The sequence below is a fragment of the Engystomops pustulosus genome, chromosome 3 (genome assembly GCF_040894005.1).
Source record: "Engystomops pustulosus chromosome 3, aEngPut4.maternal, whole genome shotgun sequence".
In the NCBI taxonomy this organism is placed as follows: Eukaryota; Metazoa; Chordata; class Amphibia; order Anura; family Leptodactylidae; genus Engystomops; species Engystomops pustulosus.
Window position 1 is genome coordinate 58,907,200 of NC_092413.1, and position 17,020 is coordinate 58,924,219.

The window sequence follows — 17,020 nt, forward strand, 5'->3', positions numbered from 1 at the left end:
ATCAGGGATAATAAGAGTAGCATCAAAAAGAGCAAGCTACTCAGCAATAGAGATAGTAAAATATGATTGTGACGATTGTGAATGTGGTACTCCTGAAAACCTCTATTAAGCGAGCAAGTATGCCTACGAATTGAAAGAGGATAGGTGACATATACCACTAAATAGTGGATCTCCTCTGATGATATAGGTGACCGACACCTTGGTAGTACAATAGCATCCATATTTAGAGCCAGAGAGGCCCTTTTCATCTCTGATAGAGGGAAAGAGGTACCACTAACACACACTTCGCTATCACAGATTTGAGCGTTCTCCCTATAAGGTGTCATTACATACACAAATTCACAACCCACTGCCATCACAAAGATTTTAAATCTTTCGGTTTTGCACATATACCTCCAATGAATGACCAACACAGACGTTGTTCTGCTTTTAGAATGAAAACTAATTAAAAGTTAAATTTTACAATTATATCTTTTCTTTTTCCCAAGTTTGGTCTAAAGACCTTTATTTGCAGAAATGCAATTTGAGTTAAGACATTGACGTATTGTAGGTCTAGACCTTAATCTACAAGCCTAGATCTTTTCCATAAACCGGTGATTGTCCTTAACTGATGCCACTGTACTTTGGAGTAGTTTCTGCTGGACAGGACAAACTGACATTTTCATTGGTACCATTTTGGAAAACGTTTTAATTGTTATGGGTGGCAAAATGGCATAATCGTGTTTATTTGTATGATTAACAGGTCACAGCGATGCACCTTATGGGACAAATATTTTTATATTTGAATAGGTCAGGCATTTGGGACATGTTTCTGATTTTATATGTTTATTTTAAATGTGTTTTCTAGGGAAAGAGGATACATTGTAGTATATATATATATATATACTGGAGAACAAGGTAAGATATTTTTTCTGGAATAATTTAATCTACATTGATCAACATTTTTTGTAAGAGGTACATCATGTCAATAGAACAGTCTTGTACAAAACTACTGAAGTATATCAACATAAGACCTTTATTTTTTCAAAAAATGTGATGATCATAATTAGAGAACAGCAATGACTGTACCACAGAGAAAGATTATAACTACATTTTCTAAAGGTTACAACAGTCACCAATCAGGAAGTGCACAGGCCTTTGATCTGAATGCCCTCAGCACATCTGCAGCCACAGGACATCACTAGCCTCACACACTTTTTAGTTGTGATTTTGGTGCACTCTTCCTCGCATCTCTTCTATACTTCTGTGACTGTTGTGGGTTTACTAACCATTACTATGCCACAAAGGATTTTCTATTGGGTATAGATCAGGACTCTGAGAGGACCAATTCATTGTTTCAATGTGTTTTGTTTCAAGGAACTGCTTTACCAATTTTGCTGTGTGACAGGGGGCATTGTCATGCATGGAAACTGAAGGCTTATTGAGGGCGCGGTCACACATTGCAGTTACAACTGAATCACAGTCAGGTTTTAGGTGCAGTTTTGTTAATTTAAAGTGTAACTAGAGACGAGTGAGCACTAAAATGCTCGGGTGCTCATTATTCGAGACAAACTTTTCCCGATGCTCGAGTGCTCGTCTCGAATAACGAACCCCATTGAAGTCAATGGGAGACTCGAGCATTTTTCAAGGGGACCAAGGGTCTGCACAGGGAAGCTTGGCCAAACACCTGGAAACCTCAGAAAATGATGGAAACACCACGGAAATGGACAGGAAACAGCAGGGGCAGCATGCATGGATGCCTCTGAGGCTGCTTAATCACACCATTTTGCCAAAATTATGGGCAACAGCTTGGCGATAACAGAGTGACCGAATGAGGCTAGATAGCATCTAAAACATCCAATAATTGACCCTGACACTATAGAAGACGGCATGCAGAGGCAGCGGCAGCAGCGACAGGCTAGAGAGTGGCATGGCGACATACCCCAAATGGACTAAAACCAATGGGTGGCAGAGAGGAACCAAAGGAGGTGAGCAAGAAGCGCTGAAATGATTTCCTATGTGAACAAAAGGTTGACGGTTAGAGATGAGCGAACATACTCGTCCAAGCTTGATGCTCGTTCGAGCATTAGCGTACTCGAAACTGCTCGTTGCTCGGACGAGTATTTCGCCAGCTCGAGAAAATGGCATCTCCCGCCGTTTTGCTTTTTGGCGGCCAGAAACAGAGCCAATCACAAGCCAGGAGACTCTGCACTCCACCCAGCATGACGTGGTACCCTTACACATCGATAGCAGTGGTTGGCTGGCCAGATCAGGTGACCCTGGAATAGACTAGCCCCTGCCCGCGCTGCTCGCGTCATTCTCTGTCTGGATGCCGCTAGGGAGAGAGCTGCTGCTGATCAGGGAAAGCGTTAGGGTGTTCTATTAGAATAGTGTTAGGCAGGAGTGATTCTACAAGAACCCAACAGTCCTTCTTAGGACTACAATAACGTTTTATTTTCCTTTTTTTTGGTTTGCTTGTGGCTGGACTTGCTGCTATTAGTAGTGCAGCTAGTACCATATTGTGAGTAATTTGCAGGGAGACTTGTGTTTAGCTCTTAGTGACACACATATCCACCTCAAACACTGAAGTGGGACAATTTATTAGGGGTTTGATTTGAATTAGGCAGAGTCTGCGGATTTATTTTTTTTTACGTTTATTTCTTTTTAGAACTCACAGTAATCTGCCAAAGCAGTGTCCTTTGAGTGTGGGCTAGAAAATAGCCATAGGAGAACCCCAACGGCTTATTTAGGCCTACAATAGCGTTATATTTTCCCTTTTTTTGGTTTGCTTGTGGCTGGGCTTGCTGGCATTAGTAGTACAGCTAGTACCATATTGTGAGTAATTTGCAGGGAGACTTGCTACCGTTGTGTTTAGCTCTTAGTGACACACATATCCACCTCAAACACCGAAGTGGGACAATTTATTAGGGGTTTGATTTGAATTAGGCACAGTCTGCTGATTTATTTATTTTTTACGTTTATTTCTCTTATAACTCAAAGTCATCAGGCACAGCACAAAATCCAGTTGTGTGTTGTCAGTGTCGGTTAGAAACTAGCCATAGCAATAGGATAGCATCATTTTGTTTAAAAAAAAAAAACACAAAAAAAAAAAAATTTGAAGTTTACACTTTAATTTGGAAAATGTTTAACCCGAGGGCTAGGGGTAGAGGACGAGGGCGTGGACTTGGGCGTCCAACTACTGCAGGGGTCAGAGGCCGTGGTCCTGGGTGGGGCGAGACACCACCTGCTGATGAGGGAGCAGGGGAACGCCGCAGAGATACACTCTCTAGGTTCATCATGTCTCAAGTTACTGGGACTCGTGGTAGTTGAGGCCAGAACAGTGCGAAGAGGTGATGTGGTGGATTACGGACAATGCTTCTAGCCATTTGTCCACCAGTCAGTCTTCCACGCAGTCCACCCATGTCACCGGAATCAGCACTCCTCCACCTCAGCCTCCTTCCCCCCAGTCTGCCCCCTCCCAGCAAAATTTGGCATTTGAACCGGCATACTCTGAGGAACTGTTTTCTGGACCCTTCCCACAGTCACAAACCACTTGTCCGGTTGCTGCTGAGCAATTTTCCGATGCCCAGGTTTTCCACCGGTCGCAGTCTGTGGGTGATGATGACATTATTGACGTAGTGGAAGAAGTGTGTAAAGAGGTGTGGGACGATGAGGAGACACGGTTGTCAGACAGTGGTGAAGTTGTTGTCAGGGCAGGAAGTCCGAGGGGGGAGCAGACTGAGGGATCGGAGGATGATGAGGTGACAGACCCAAGCTGGGTTGATAGGCCGGGTGAACACAGTGCTTCTGAGACGGAGGCGAGTCCTATAGCAGAAGAGTTGGAAGAGGCAGTGGTGGGGCCAGACGGAGAGGCAGGGCCAGAGCTGGTGCATCAGCGCCAAATGTTGCCCGTAGTCAAGCTCCCGTGGCGAGGGCTAGATTTTCAGAAGTCTGGAGGTTCTTTAAAGAAACACCGGATGACCGACGGACTGTGGTGTGCAACCTTTGCCAAACCAGGATCAGCAGGGGTTCCACCACTACCAGCTTAACTACCACCAGTATGCGCAGGCATATGAATGCTAAACACCCCACTCAATGGCACCAAGCCCGTTCACCTCCGGCCGGGCTCACCACTGCTCCTTCCCCTGTGTCATCTGCTAGTCAGCCCGCTGCCCAGGACCACGGCCCAAACACCTCCCGTGCGAAAACCCCATCTTCGCCTCCACGATCCTCCACAGCATCCACCAGCGTTCAGCTCTCCATACCCCAGACGCTGGAGCGCAAAAGGAAGTATAGCGCAACCCACCCACATGCCCAAGCCCTCAACGTCCACATCTCCAAGTTGCTTAGCCTGGAGATCCTGCCCTATACCGAGGCCTTTCGAATCCTCATGGCGGCGGCCGCCCCTCGGTATTCGGTCCCCAGCCGCCACTACTTTTCCCGATGTGCCGTCCCAGCCCTGCACAAGCACGTGTCAGAGAACATCATCCGTGCCCTGACCAACGCCGTTTCTGACAAGGTCCAACTGACCATGGACACGTGGACGAGTGCTGCCGGGCAGGGCTACTATATGTTGCTGACGGCACATTGGGTTAACTTGGTGGAGGCTGGGACCGAGTCTGACCCTGGGGCTGCTCATATACTGCCGACGCCGAGGATTGCGGGGCCTACCTCGGTCCAGGTCTCAAAGGCCTACTATGCCTCCTCCTTCTCCCCCCACCCCTCCTCCACCTCCTCCTCCAAATTACCATCCGTGGGCATGGCGCCATCAGTTGGTAGCTCTAGGCACAGCAGCAGTGCCGTCGCTAAGCGACAGCAGGCGGTGCTCAAACTGCTGAGCCTAGGCGATAAAAGGCACACCGCCCAAGAGCTATTACAGGGCATCACGAAGCAGACCGATCTGCGGCTGGCACCGCTGAACCTGAAGCCAGGGTATGTGTGACAATGGCCGTAACCTGGTGGCGGCTCTGCAACTCGGCAGACTGACACATGTGCCATGCCTGGCCCATGTGTTAAATCTCATAGTTCAGCGGTTCCTCAAGACATACCCCAATCTGTCTGATTTGCTCACGAAGGTGCGCAGCATCTGTGCGCATTTCAGAAATTCGACCACAGATGCTGCCACTCTCAGGGCAGCGCAGCGCCTCCAACTGCCCACTCACCGACTGTTGTGTGACGTGCCCACGAGGTGCAATTCCACATTAACCATGTTATCCAGAATTTATCAGCAGCGCAGAGCGATTGTAGACTGCCATATGTCAACTTCCACCAGAACTGGTAGTCATGTAGTCTACAATGAGGAGTGGATGTCTGATATCTGTCAGGTGCTGAGTAACTTTGAGGAGTCAACACAAATGGTCAGTGGCGATGCCGCCATCATCAGCCTCACCATCCCGCTGCTTGGCCTGTTGAAAAACTCTCTGGTCAGCATGAAGTCAGAAGCTTTGTGCTCGTCACAAGAGACGGGGGAAGAAGATTCCCTTGTTGATAGCCAGAGCACTCTCCGGTCTGTTTCTTAGCACGTGTCAGAGGAGGTGGAGGAGGAAGAGGAGGAGAACGTTGGCGACACGGAAGAGGGGACCATTGCTCAGTCCTTAACTGTTCAGTGTGTATGGGCAGAAGAAGAGGAGTTGGAGGAGGAGGAGGAAATGGAGAGTCAGGCCAGTGAGGGGAGTGAATTCTTGTGCGTCGGGACCCTGGCGCATATTATGCAGATTTCATGCAAGGCTGCCTATCCCGTGACCCTCGTGTTCAAAGAATTTTTTCCAGCACCGATTACTTGGTATTCACTCCCCTGGACCCACCGTACAAGCAAAATCTTTCCACTCTCCTCCCTGGAGAGGAAAGGAGTGTGAGAATGCATGAATACCAGCAGGCCCTGGTGCACAAGCTGAAATAGTTTTTCCCATTTGACACTGCTAGCGACAGAGGGCATCTGCGGGACAAGAGGGGGAGTAGGCAAGCAGGCAGCTTGTCCAGCAATGGCAGGGGTACACTTTACAAGGCTTTTGACAGTTTTATGTCACCCCAGCAAGACACTGTCACCTGTCTCCAGTCTCGGCAGAGTAGGGGTGATCTTTACAGAAAGATGGTGAGGGAGTACGTAGCTGACCATACCATCGTCCTAGATGATCACACAGCTCCCTACAACTACTGGGTTTCAAAGCTGGACATCTGGCCCAAACTGGCGCTGTACGCCTGGGAGGTTCTTGCCTGCCCTGCGTGTTGTCCGAGCGGGTTTTCAGTGCAGCTGGTGGCATCATCACCGATAAGCGTACACGCCTGTCGACTGGCAGGCTGACGCTTATCAAGATGAATCAAGCATGGATTTCTCATGATTTCCATTCTCCACCAGGTGAAAGCAGCTCAATCTGAATAATTCACATGTATGCACTCATTCTCCTCCTTCTCCTCCTCTTTGTACACTAAAGCAGAGGCTACTGGATATTTTCTGCAGGGCCAACTGGCTCTAGCTATAGTATTTATCTATTTAATTTTTCTGAAGGGCCACCTACCCGGTCCTCTGTTTTAAAAAATTTTTGGGAGTGCCACATACAGGTACTCTTTTTTTTAAAAATTTTTTGGCGGGCCACCTACCCAGTCCTCTGTTTTGAAAACTTTTTTGGACTGCCACATACAAGTACTCTATGTATTTAATTTTCCTGGCATTCCACCTACCCGCTCTCTGGATGCTTTACTATAGTCCCAGGCTGCAATAATCAGCTGTAAGGTGCCTGTAATGAAGCTTTATTGATAATCCTTGGTCCAATTACAGCAAAAACTTTTGAAACTCCAATTGTCACTGGGGCAAAAAATGTTTTTGTCTGGATCTACCATTATAAAATATACAGTTTCGACTTACATTCAAATTCAACTTAAGAACAAACCTACGGACCCTATCTTGTATGTAAACTGGGGACTGCCTGTAGTATGATGTGTTCAAATCCGGTTCAATCCTGGTTTAATTCTGCTCATTGCAGGAAATGCAAGATGCAACACTACCTGTTTGCAGTCCATTTGCGGTGGGTAAAGGAGCCAGAGGCTACCTTCAGAACGTCTTTGCATTTCTCCTCTATGTTGGGTATACCCAGATGCTATATTTATGAAGTTGGGCTGGGGACTTGTTTCTCACATGACACCATCCAGCCAACCCCACATTTAACTTCTTTAATTAAAGAAGATGTAAATGTCATATACCTTACTCCTATACAATACATTTGTTTTACATGATACCTTTATAATGAACCACTCGGATGCTAAAGAGCAGCTTGTCTCTTCTAGCCTAAAAGCTCTATGGACACATATTGCAGTGAATGATCTGTATAATGAATGACAGAAATCATCAATTGTATTTAAAATCATCAAATGTATCTTTTATTTTATGATGGATCTATCTCCTGCTGCTGCTGTTGTTGTGCAGGGACGACCATCATTAATGTTTGGGACAATTTGGAAAGAAGCCAATTAACCTATCAGTATATTTTTGGGATGTGGGAGGAAACCGGAGTGCCCGGAGGAAACCCACGCAAACACAGGGAGTATATACAAACTCCATGCAGAGCTGTCCATGAGCTATCTGGGCCCAGATGCTGCAAGGCCCCAGTGCAAACCACTGAGCCTCTGTGTTGCCCAAGGAAGGATTAGAAGACGTCTTGGTGGAAAAAAACTCAGGTCTTTATGACTTCTTCATGTGTTACCTTCTTCACTGGGTCTATGCTCTTGCTGATGGTAGAGCCTGATGGTCACTGATGGAGGTTTTCATGAATGCTAGGCAAACAAGATGACTCCTGATGGCATTCCATTTGCGGTGTGTGAAGGAGCCAGGGGCTACCTTCAAAAGGTCTATGGACGCCAGGCAAACATGCGAGATGCTACCTGTTGGCAGTCCATTTGCAGTGGGTGAAGGAGCCAGAGGCTACCTTCAGAGGGTCTATGGACGCTAGGCAAACATGCGAGGTGCTACCTAGTGGCAGTCCATTTGCAGTGGGTGAAGGAGCCAGGGGCTACCTTCAAGAGGTCTATGGACACCAGGCAAACATGCAAGATGCTACCTGTTGGCAGTCCATTTGTGGTAGGTGAAGGAGCCAGAGGCTACCTTCAGAAGGTCTATGGACGCTAGGCAAACATGCGAGATGTTACCTTTTGGCAGTCCATTTGCGGTGGGTGAAGGAGCCAGAGGCTACCTTCAGAGGGTCTATGGATGCTTGGCAAACATGCGAGATGCTACCAGTTGGCAGTCCATTTGCGGTGGGTGAAGGAGCCAGAGGCTACCTTCAGAAGGTCTATGGACACTTGGCAAACATGCGAGATGCTACCAGTTGGCAGTCCATTTGCGGTGGGTGAAGGAGCCAGAGGCTACCTTCAGAAGGTCTATGGACGCTTGGCAAACATGCGAGATGCTACCAGTTGGCAGTCCATTTGCGGTGGGTGAAGGAGCCAGAGGCTACCTTCAGAAGGTCTATGGACGCTTGGCAAACATGCGAGATGCTACCAGTTGGCAGTCCATTTGCGGTGGGTGAAGGAGCCAGAGGCTACCTTCAGAAGGTCTATGGACGCTTGGCAAACATGCGAGATGCTACCAGTTGGCAGTCCATTTGCGGTGGGTGAAGGAGCCAGAGGCTACCTTCAGAAGGTCTATGGACGCTTGGCAAACATGCGAGATGCTACCAGTTGGCAGTCCATTTGAGGTGGGTGAAGGAGCCAGAGGCTACCTTCAGAAGGTCTATGGACGCTAGGCAAACATGCAAGATGCTACCTGTTGGGAGTCCATTTGCGGTGGGTGAAGGAGCCAGGGGCTACCTTCAAGAGGTCTATGGACACCAGGCAAACATGTAAGATGCTACCAGTTGGCAGTCCATTTGCGGTGGGTGAAGGAGCCAGAGGCTACCTTCAGAAGGTCTATGGATGCTTGGCAAACATGCAAGATGCTACCACTTGGCAGTCCATTTGCGGTGGGTGAAGGAGCCAGAGGCTACCCTCAGAAGGTCTATGGACGCTTGGCAAACATGCGAGATGCTACCAGTTGGCAGTCCATTTGCGGTGGGTGAAGGAGCCAGAGGCTACCTTCAGAAGGTCTATGGATGCTTGGCAAACATGCAAGATGCTACCACTTGGCAGTCCATTTGCGGTGGGTGAAGGAGCCAGAGGCTACCTTCAGAAGGTCTATGGACGCTTGGCAAACATGCGAGATGTTACCAGTTGGCAGTCCATTTGAGGTGGGTGAAGGAGCCAGAGGCTACCTTCAGAAGGTCTATGGACGCTAGGCAAACATGCAAGATGCTACCTGTTGGGAGTCCATTTGCGGTGGGTGAAGGAGCCAGGGGCTACCTTCAAGAGGTCTATGGACACCAGGCAAACATGCGAGATGCTACCAGTTGGCAGTCCATTTGCGGTGGGTGAAGGAGCCAGAGGCTACCTTCAGAAGGTCTATGGACGCTTGGCAAACATGCGAGATGCTACCAGTTGGCAGTCCATTTGCGGTGGGTGAAGGAGCCAGAGGCTACCTTCAGAGGGTCTATGGATGCTTGGCAAACATGCGAGATGCTACCAGTTGGCAGTCCATTTGCGGTGGGTGAAGGAGCCAGAGGCTACCTTCAGAAGGTCTATGGACACTTGGCAAACATGCGAGATGCTACCAGTTGGCAGTCCATTTGCGGTGGGTGAAGGAGCCAGAGGCTACCTTCAGAAGGTCTATGGACGCTTGGCAAACATGCGAGATGCTACCAGTTGGCAGTCCATTTGCGGTGGGTGAAGGAGCCAGAGGCTACCTTCAGAAGGTCTATGGACGCTTGGCAAACATGCGAGATGCTACCAGTTGGCAGTCCATTTGCGGTGGGTGAAGGAGCCAGAGGCTACCTTCAGAAGGTCTATGGACGCTTGGCAAACATGCGAGATGCTACCAGTTGGCAGTCCATTTGAGGTGGGTGAAGGAGCCAGAGGCTACCTTCAGAAGGTCTATGGACGCTAGGCAAACATGCAAGATGCTACCTGTTGGCAATCCATTTGCGGTGGGTGAAGGAGCCAGAGGCTACCTTCAAGAGGTCTATGGACACCAGGCAAACATGCAAGATGCTACCAGTTGGCAGTCCATTTGCGGTGGGTGAAGGAGCCAGAGGCTACCTTCAGAAGGTCTATGGATGCTTGGCAAACATGCAAGATGCTACCACTTGGCAGTCCATTTGCGGTGGGTGAAGGAGCCAGAGGCTACCTTCAGAAGGTCTATGGACGCTTGGCAAACATGCGAGATGCTACCAGTTGGCAGTCCATTTGCGGTGGGTGAAGGAGCCAGAGGCTACCTTCAGAAGGTCTATGGACGCTTGGCAAACATGCGAGATGCTACCAGTTGGCAGTCCATTTGCGGTGGGTGAAGGAGCCAGAGGCTACCTTCAGAAGGTCTATGGACGCTTGGCAAACATGCGAGATGCTACCAGTTGGCAGTCCATTTGCGGTGGGTGAAGGAGCCAGAGGCTACCTTCAGAAGGTCTATGGACGCTTGGCAAACATGCGAGATGCTACCAGTTGGCAGTCCATTTGAGGTGGGTGAAGGAGCCAGAGGCTACCTTCAGAAGGTCTATGGACGCTAGGCAAACATGCAAGATGCTACCTTTTGGCAGTCCATTTGCGGTGGGTGAAGGAGCCAGAGGCTACCTTCAAGAGTTCTTTGGACACCAGGCAAACATGCAAGATGCTACCAGTTGGCAGTCCATTTGCGGTGGGTGAAGGAGCCAGAGGCTACCTTCAGAAGGTCTATGGATGCTTGGCAAACATGCAAGATGCTACCTGTTGGCAGTCCATTTGCGGTGGGTGAAGGAGCCAGGGGCTACCTTCAAGAGGTCTATGGACACCAGGCAAACATGCAAGATGCTACCAGTTGGCAGTCCATTTGCGGTGGGTGAAGGAGCCAGAGGCTACCTTCAGAAGGTCTATGGATGCTTGGCAAACATGCAAGATGCTACCAGTTGGCAGTCCATTTGCGGTGGGTGAAGGAGCCAGAGGCTACCCTCAGAAGGTCTATGGACGCTTGGCAAACATGCGAGATGCTACCAGTTGGCAGTCCATTTGCGGTGGGTGAAGGAGCCAGAGGCTACCTTCAGAAGGTCTATGGATGCTTGGCAAACATGCAAGATGCTACCACTTGGCAGTCCATTTGCGGTGGGTGAAGGAGCCAGAGGCTACCTTCAGAAGGTCTGTGGACGCTTGGCAAACATGCGAGATGCTACCAGTTGGCAGTCCATTTGCGGTGGGTGAAGGAGCCAGAGGCTACCTTCAGAAGGTCTATGGACGCTTGGCAAACATGCGAGATGCTACCAGTTGGCAGTCCATTTGCGGTGGGTGAAGGAGCCAGAGGCTACCTTCAGAAGGTCTATGGACGCTTGGCAAACATGCGAGATGCTACCAGTTGGCAGTCCATTTGAGGTGGGTGAAGGAGCCAGAGGCTACCTTCAGAAGGTCTATGGACGCTAGGCAAACATGCAAGATGCTACCTGTTGGGAGTCCATTTGCGGTGGGTGAAGGAGCCAGAGGCTACCTTCAGAAGGTCTATGGACGCTTGGCAAACATGCGAGATGCTACCAGTTGGCAGTCCATTTGCGGTGGGTGAAGGAGCCAGAGGCTACCTTCAGAAGGTCTATGGATGCTTGGCAAACATGCAAGATGCTACCAGTTGGCAGTCCATTTGCGGTGGGTGAAGGAGCCAGAGGCTACCTTCAGAAGGTCTATGGATGCTTGGCAAACATGCAAGATGCTACCAGTTGGCAGTCCATTTGCGGTGGGTGAAGGAGCCAGAGGCTACCTTCAGAGGGTCTATGGACGCTAGGCAAACATGCGAGATGCTACCTGTTGGCAGTCCATTTGCGGTGGGTGAAGGAACCATAGGCTACCTTCAGAAGGTCTATGGACTCTTGGCAAACATGCTAGATGCTACCTTTAGGCAGTCCATTTGCGGTGTGTGAAGTAGCAAGTCGCTACCTTCATGTCAAATCCACATGGTGAAGGCGCATGCTGCAACCTTCAAGTCAAGTCCGGTAGGTGAAGACGCAAGACGCAACCTTCTTGTCAAGGCGCAAGACGCAACCTGCAGGTCGAGTTCGGTAAACGTCATACATTATGGAGGATACAGCGAGGCCTTGAACTGGAGCGGTGATCTACAGAAACAAAAGAAAATGTATGTAAGTGATTATGACTAAACATGGAGCTCAGGATACAAATATGCTTGCCACATCTTCTGCTACCATACAAATCCGGAGACCTCATAATTGATTTATTGAAGTCTCTGCTCATTATAGATTTGGGATTTCAGTAGAGGATTCTAAATCACTAGTTAATTCTATGCACATTTATATAGCAATGGCTATGGACACCTATCATTTCCATATTATACATCTTACAGGCAAGAGACTCATCTAATTGAGTGGTTACCCTCTGCCTGTCAGTGTGTTAAGATAAGGCGGCAGCAGAATTATACACATTAATACACAACCTGAAGAAAAATCATTCATTATATACACATCATTGCCCTGCGCACTACAATGAGAAGAGTAATGGATATCGTCCTACTACTTACCTGCTCCATTGCAGTAGTGTTGCCTCATCTGATTATACTATACTGGTGGTCAAGCTGCAAGCTACATGGGCCTCTACATGGGGTTATGGAGGGATTAGGAGATTGGGATGAAGAATTAGGCTGGGAGCAATGGGCCATCCACCACCATTGTCCTTGGATTGTTCTTACTATTTGGATGACCATCTGCTAAAGAGTGTGGCCACCCAGTTCCTGGTGATGACAGGGTGATACTGTGTTGACCATTCTGGACATACAAAGCTGAACTGGTTGAACATTTTTTGGTACTTAGATTTTATGTAGTGTGGTGGTTCAGCATAGTCCATAGTATCTTCCACATTGAGGTCAATGGCTTCTGACCTCAGGATTTCTGGTGGTGCCATCTTCCTAGCTTCCACATCTTCCCAGTTTATATCAGAGAAGAATTGATGTTCCCTGATGTCTCCATTGACTCCAAGGCGATGGAACTGGTCTTTGCACAACAGTCCTTGTAAAATGCTGACTGTGTCAGGGGGAAGAGACTCTGGGAAGTGTGGTTCATGATTGAGGACAGATTGCTCCAATTCTCTTGGACCTTCTCCAGGGAATGGATACCATGCTGTCACCAGCCCAAAGAGGATGACGCCAATGGCAAAATAATCCACAGCTCTCCCATGTGGTAAGCCAAGGATCATTTCTGGGGCTGCAAATCCTGCCGTTCCCCTACAGTCATCTGTAATCCTCTCAGCAACGCCTTTCACAGCCAGGCCAAAATCAGTGATTTTGATATGGCCTTCCGTGGTCAGGAGTAGATTTTCTGGCTTTAGATCTCGATGAAGAATCCCTTTGCTGTGGAGGAATTCTGTGCCACAGACCACTTCTGCTATGATGAATGTTACAGTCGCTGTATCAAGAGGACACATTTCTAGGATAAGATCAAGCAGGTCCCCTCTAGTGGCCACTTCCATCACGTAATACACAAAGTTAAACGTGTGGAAGGCAGCCAGCCCATGGATGAGAAATGGGCTGGCATGGGAGAGTTGAAGGATGTGTCGCTCTACAAAGCTGTAGCCAGCTTCAGTGTAATCCCTTTTATCGATGACCTTGATGGCAACGCGCTCTCTGCGAATCCTATCTGTCGCCAGGTAGACTTGAGCAAAGCCTCCTTGACCCAGTAAGCGGTGGAACGTGAAGGACTCCAGTGATAGGGGCACTGTGGCAGCGGATGCTTGGGCAGAGGTGCCGGCTTCTACCACAGAGGTTTCAGCTGTGGTGTCCTGGTATCCGCTGCTCGAAGATGACTGTGCAGACCTGCGGGGCTCCTCTCTGGTAGTAGGGTCAATAGAGCTGGGGTCACGGCGGACATCCTGCGCAGATCTACAAGTATCCATCTTCTTTTTGCTAGATTGTATGGTGTGCTGTTTCTCTTCATCATCCTTCTGGTCTTCTGTATGTGACATACTGGCTGTAAAAAAAAGCATATATATATCATGTCAGTGGAATGAGACATGGCATATTATCGTGATTTGTATCCAATACGTTTCACTATGTATAAATGTATATTTACTGTCAACCAATCATTGCTTCTTTTCACCCCTTACCGACATGTGACGTAATACTACGTCACATGTCGGGTCCTGGTACATGGAGAGGGCTCGCGGGCCGAGCCCTCTCCATAGCTGGTAAGTCTTTGCTGCATATTGCAGCAAAGGCTTACCTGTAACACCCGCGATCAGTGCTGGCACCTTTGCCGGCGGCATTAAAAAGACGGCGGCGCGCAGGCGCCGCCATCTTTCCGTGGATCGTCGCTCCCCGTGACGTCATGAAGAGCGGCGATCCGTCGCCATGGTAGCTTCGGGTCTCACGAAGACCCAAAGCTACTTCGGGTTAACCCATTCATTACCATGTGCTGTCAGCACATGGTAATGTATGAGTAGTAAAATCCCCATATACTGCCATACTGTAGTATGGCAGTATATGATAGGATCGTACAGACACCCTAGGGTTAAAGTACCCTAGGGAGTCTGAAAAATAGTAAAAATAAAAAAAAAGTTAAAATAAAAAAATTATAATAAAAAAACCTAAAAATACAAATCACCCCCCTTTCCCTAGAATTGATATAAATATAAATAAACAGTAAAAATCATAAACACATTAGGTATTGCCGCGTCCGAAAATGCCCGATCTATCAAAATATGATAACGGTTTTTCAATGCGTTAAACCTCGTAACGGAAAATCGCGCCCAAAGTCGAAAATGGCACTTTTTTGCCATTTAAAATTTTTTTTTAAATTCTATTAAAAGTGATCAAAAGGTCGTACAGTACTAAAAATGAAACCATTGTAAACGTAATCGAAATCCGCAAAAAACTACACCACCCATAGCTCTATACACAAAAGTATGAAAAAGTTATTAGCCCCAGAAGATGGCAAAATCCCCCCAAAAAATTTTGTACAGGAGGTTTACATTTTTTTAAATGTATGAAAACATTATAAAACCTATACAAATTTGGTATCCCCGTAATCGTAGCAACCCAAAGAATAAAGTAGACATGTCATTTGGGGTGCACAGTGAAATCCGTAAAATCCAAGCCCACAAGAATACGGCACAAATGCGTTTTTTTACCAATTTCACTGCATTTGGAATTTTTTGCCCGCTTCCCGGTACACGGCATGGAATATTAAATACCACCATTTTGAAGTGTAATTTGTTACGCAGAAAATAAGCCATCACACAGCTCTGTACATGGAAAAATAAAAAAGTTACAGATTTTTGAATGTGGGGAGTGAAAAATGAAAAAGCAAAATCGAAAAAGGGCCGCGGCGGGAAGGGGTTAAATCAGTGCAGTGATCACATGGTCTAAACACTTCAGCCAACAGATTAAATATCCATATGTACTACATACACCGATTGTGCTATGTGCAATAAACACTTCTTTTACATAGAAATGATCCTTAGTAATTTCCTACCTTTGCTGTCGGCCATACTGTCCTCCATGTTGATATGACTGGGTCCAGGGATCTCATTAGAAGGTTCCTCATTGACGATATAGGTCCCTCTGTGTTTGAGACCAGCAATCCACCTCCGTGGTCTCCGGAGCAGGGCTAAAAAGCGGTTTCTTGGTCTACCCGTAGCTTTCTCCAGTTTCTTTGGTGCCCGTGGTTGCACTTCTGCCTCTATTTCTTCATCCTCTGAGATTTTATTCTCCAGTTGTTCACCATTTTTGCTGTCCTCATTCTGTTTGCTGCAGTATTCGATGTACTCTTCATCCAGGCTGTGGAGCTGCTCCTGGATCTGGTTATATTCTTTCAGGATGACTTGCTCCACCATGTTGCCTGTCTGATGATCCATGTTGTTTCTGACCACCTGGCCGACCCGTAGTAATTTCCTACCTTTGCTGTCGGCCATACTGTCCTCCAAGTTGATATGACTGGGTCCAGGGATCTCATTAGAAGGTTCCTCATTGACAATATAGGTTCCTCTGTGTTTGATACCAGCAATCCACCTCCGTGGTCTCCGGAGCAGGGCTAAAAAGCGGTTTCTTGGTCCACCCATAGCGTTCTCCAGTTTCTTTGGTGCCTGTGGTTGCATTTCTTCATCCTCTGAGATTTTATTCTCCAGTTCTTCACCATTTTTGCTGTGCTCATCCTTTTTGCTGTAGTACTCTTCATCCAGGCTGTGGAGCTGCTCCTGGATCTGGTTATATTCTTTCAGGATGACCTGCTCCACCATGTTGCCTGTCTGATGATCCATGTTGTCTCTGACCACCTGGCTGCGTGTGCTGCCTTTTATACCTTAGTGCAGCCCCGCCCCCTGGCTATCTTGCTCCGGATTGGTCAATTTTCAGTGGGCGTGGCTACTTTCCTGCCTCCTGATTGGACAGTGAGCTGGAATTGATCTGGCATTATGATGTCATCAGCCATTGGGGGAGATTCTCTGTCATTGTGACATCATCATTCATGTCTTTTACAGTATGTTTACTGCATTTGGATTTATGTATGTGTGTACATACTGCATACACTATGTATATGTTACATGGTATATTAATATTGTGTATGTCCTGGTTTGGTTGCATGCACATCACACACACGTCACCTTCAGAAGAATATATTGAGAGAATTATCCACAGATTATCTTCCCTTTTGGCTGTAATTTATCTCACTATGTAGCCACTAATTAAAGCTATAATGAGAAAGGGGGTAACACACCGAAACTTTGCCAGTTTTGGAATAAACTCTTCTTCACTTTTACCTGTTTGTATCTGGAGTGCTGCTTCTTTTTTGGATTTTATGGATAGATTAAAGTCAGTAGGTGCATGGGAATTTTATACTGTATATTACAAACGCCATTATGTTTATTAAATATCCAGCAAGTGAACACAGCCTAATATGGCGCTCATACTTATCACCACATTCTTTCACTATATATTTACACCAAACAACTGACCTGCTATAAACGCATTGGGGCTCATTTACTAAGGATCCGCGGACCGAATTTTCGTCGT

General features: G+C 47.5%; 1 protein-coding gene across 1 annotated transcript; it reads right to left on the minus strand.

Moving 5' to 3' along the window:
* Positions 1-11,801: 11,801 nt before the first annotated feature.
* Positions 11,802-16,260, minus strand: LOC140120476 (uncharacterized). The gene is made up of 3 exons (XM_072139502.1): positions 15,486-16,260; positions 12,542-13,982; positions 11,802-12,122 (listed from the first exon to the last, which is right to left on the minus strand). The coding sequence occupies exons 1-2, from the start codon at positions 16,246-16,248 to the stop codon at positions 12,709-12,711; spliced, it is 2,037 nt and encodes a 678-aa protein (XP_071995603.1). The 5' UTR covers positions 16,249-16,260; the 3' UTR covers positions 11,802-12,122; positions 12,542-12,708.
* Positions 16,261-17,020: the final 760 nt, after the last annotated feature.

Bases quoted from the DNA above. Each gene is read 5' to 3' on its own strand.
- LOC140120476 (XM_072139502.1), bottom strand. From the start codon at position 16,248: ATGGTGGAGCAGGTCATCCTGAAAGAATATAACCAGATCCAGGAGCAG. The intron at 13,983-15,485 runs GTAGGAAATTAC...TTTTTTTTACAG, and splicing joins CAGTATGGCCGACAGCAAAG to CCAGTATGTCACATACAGAA.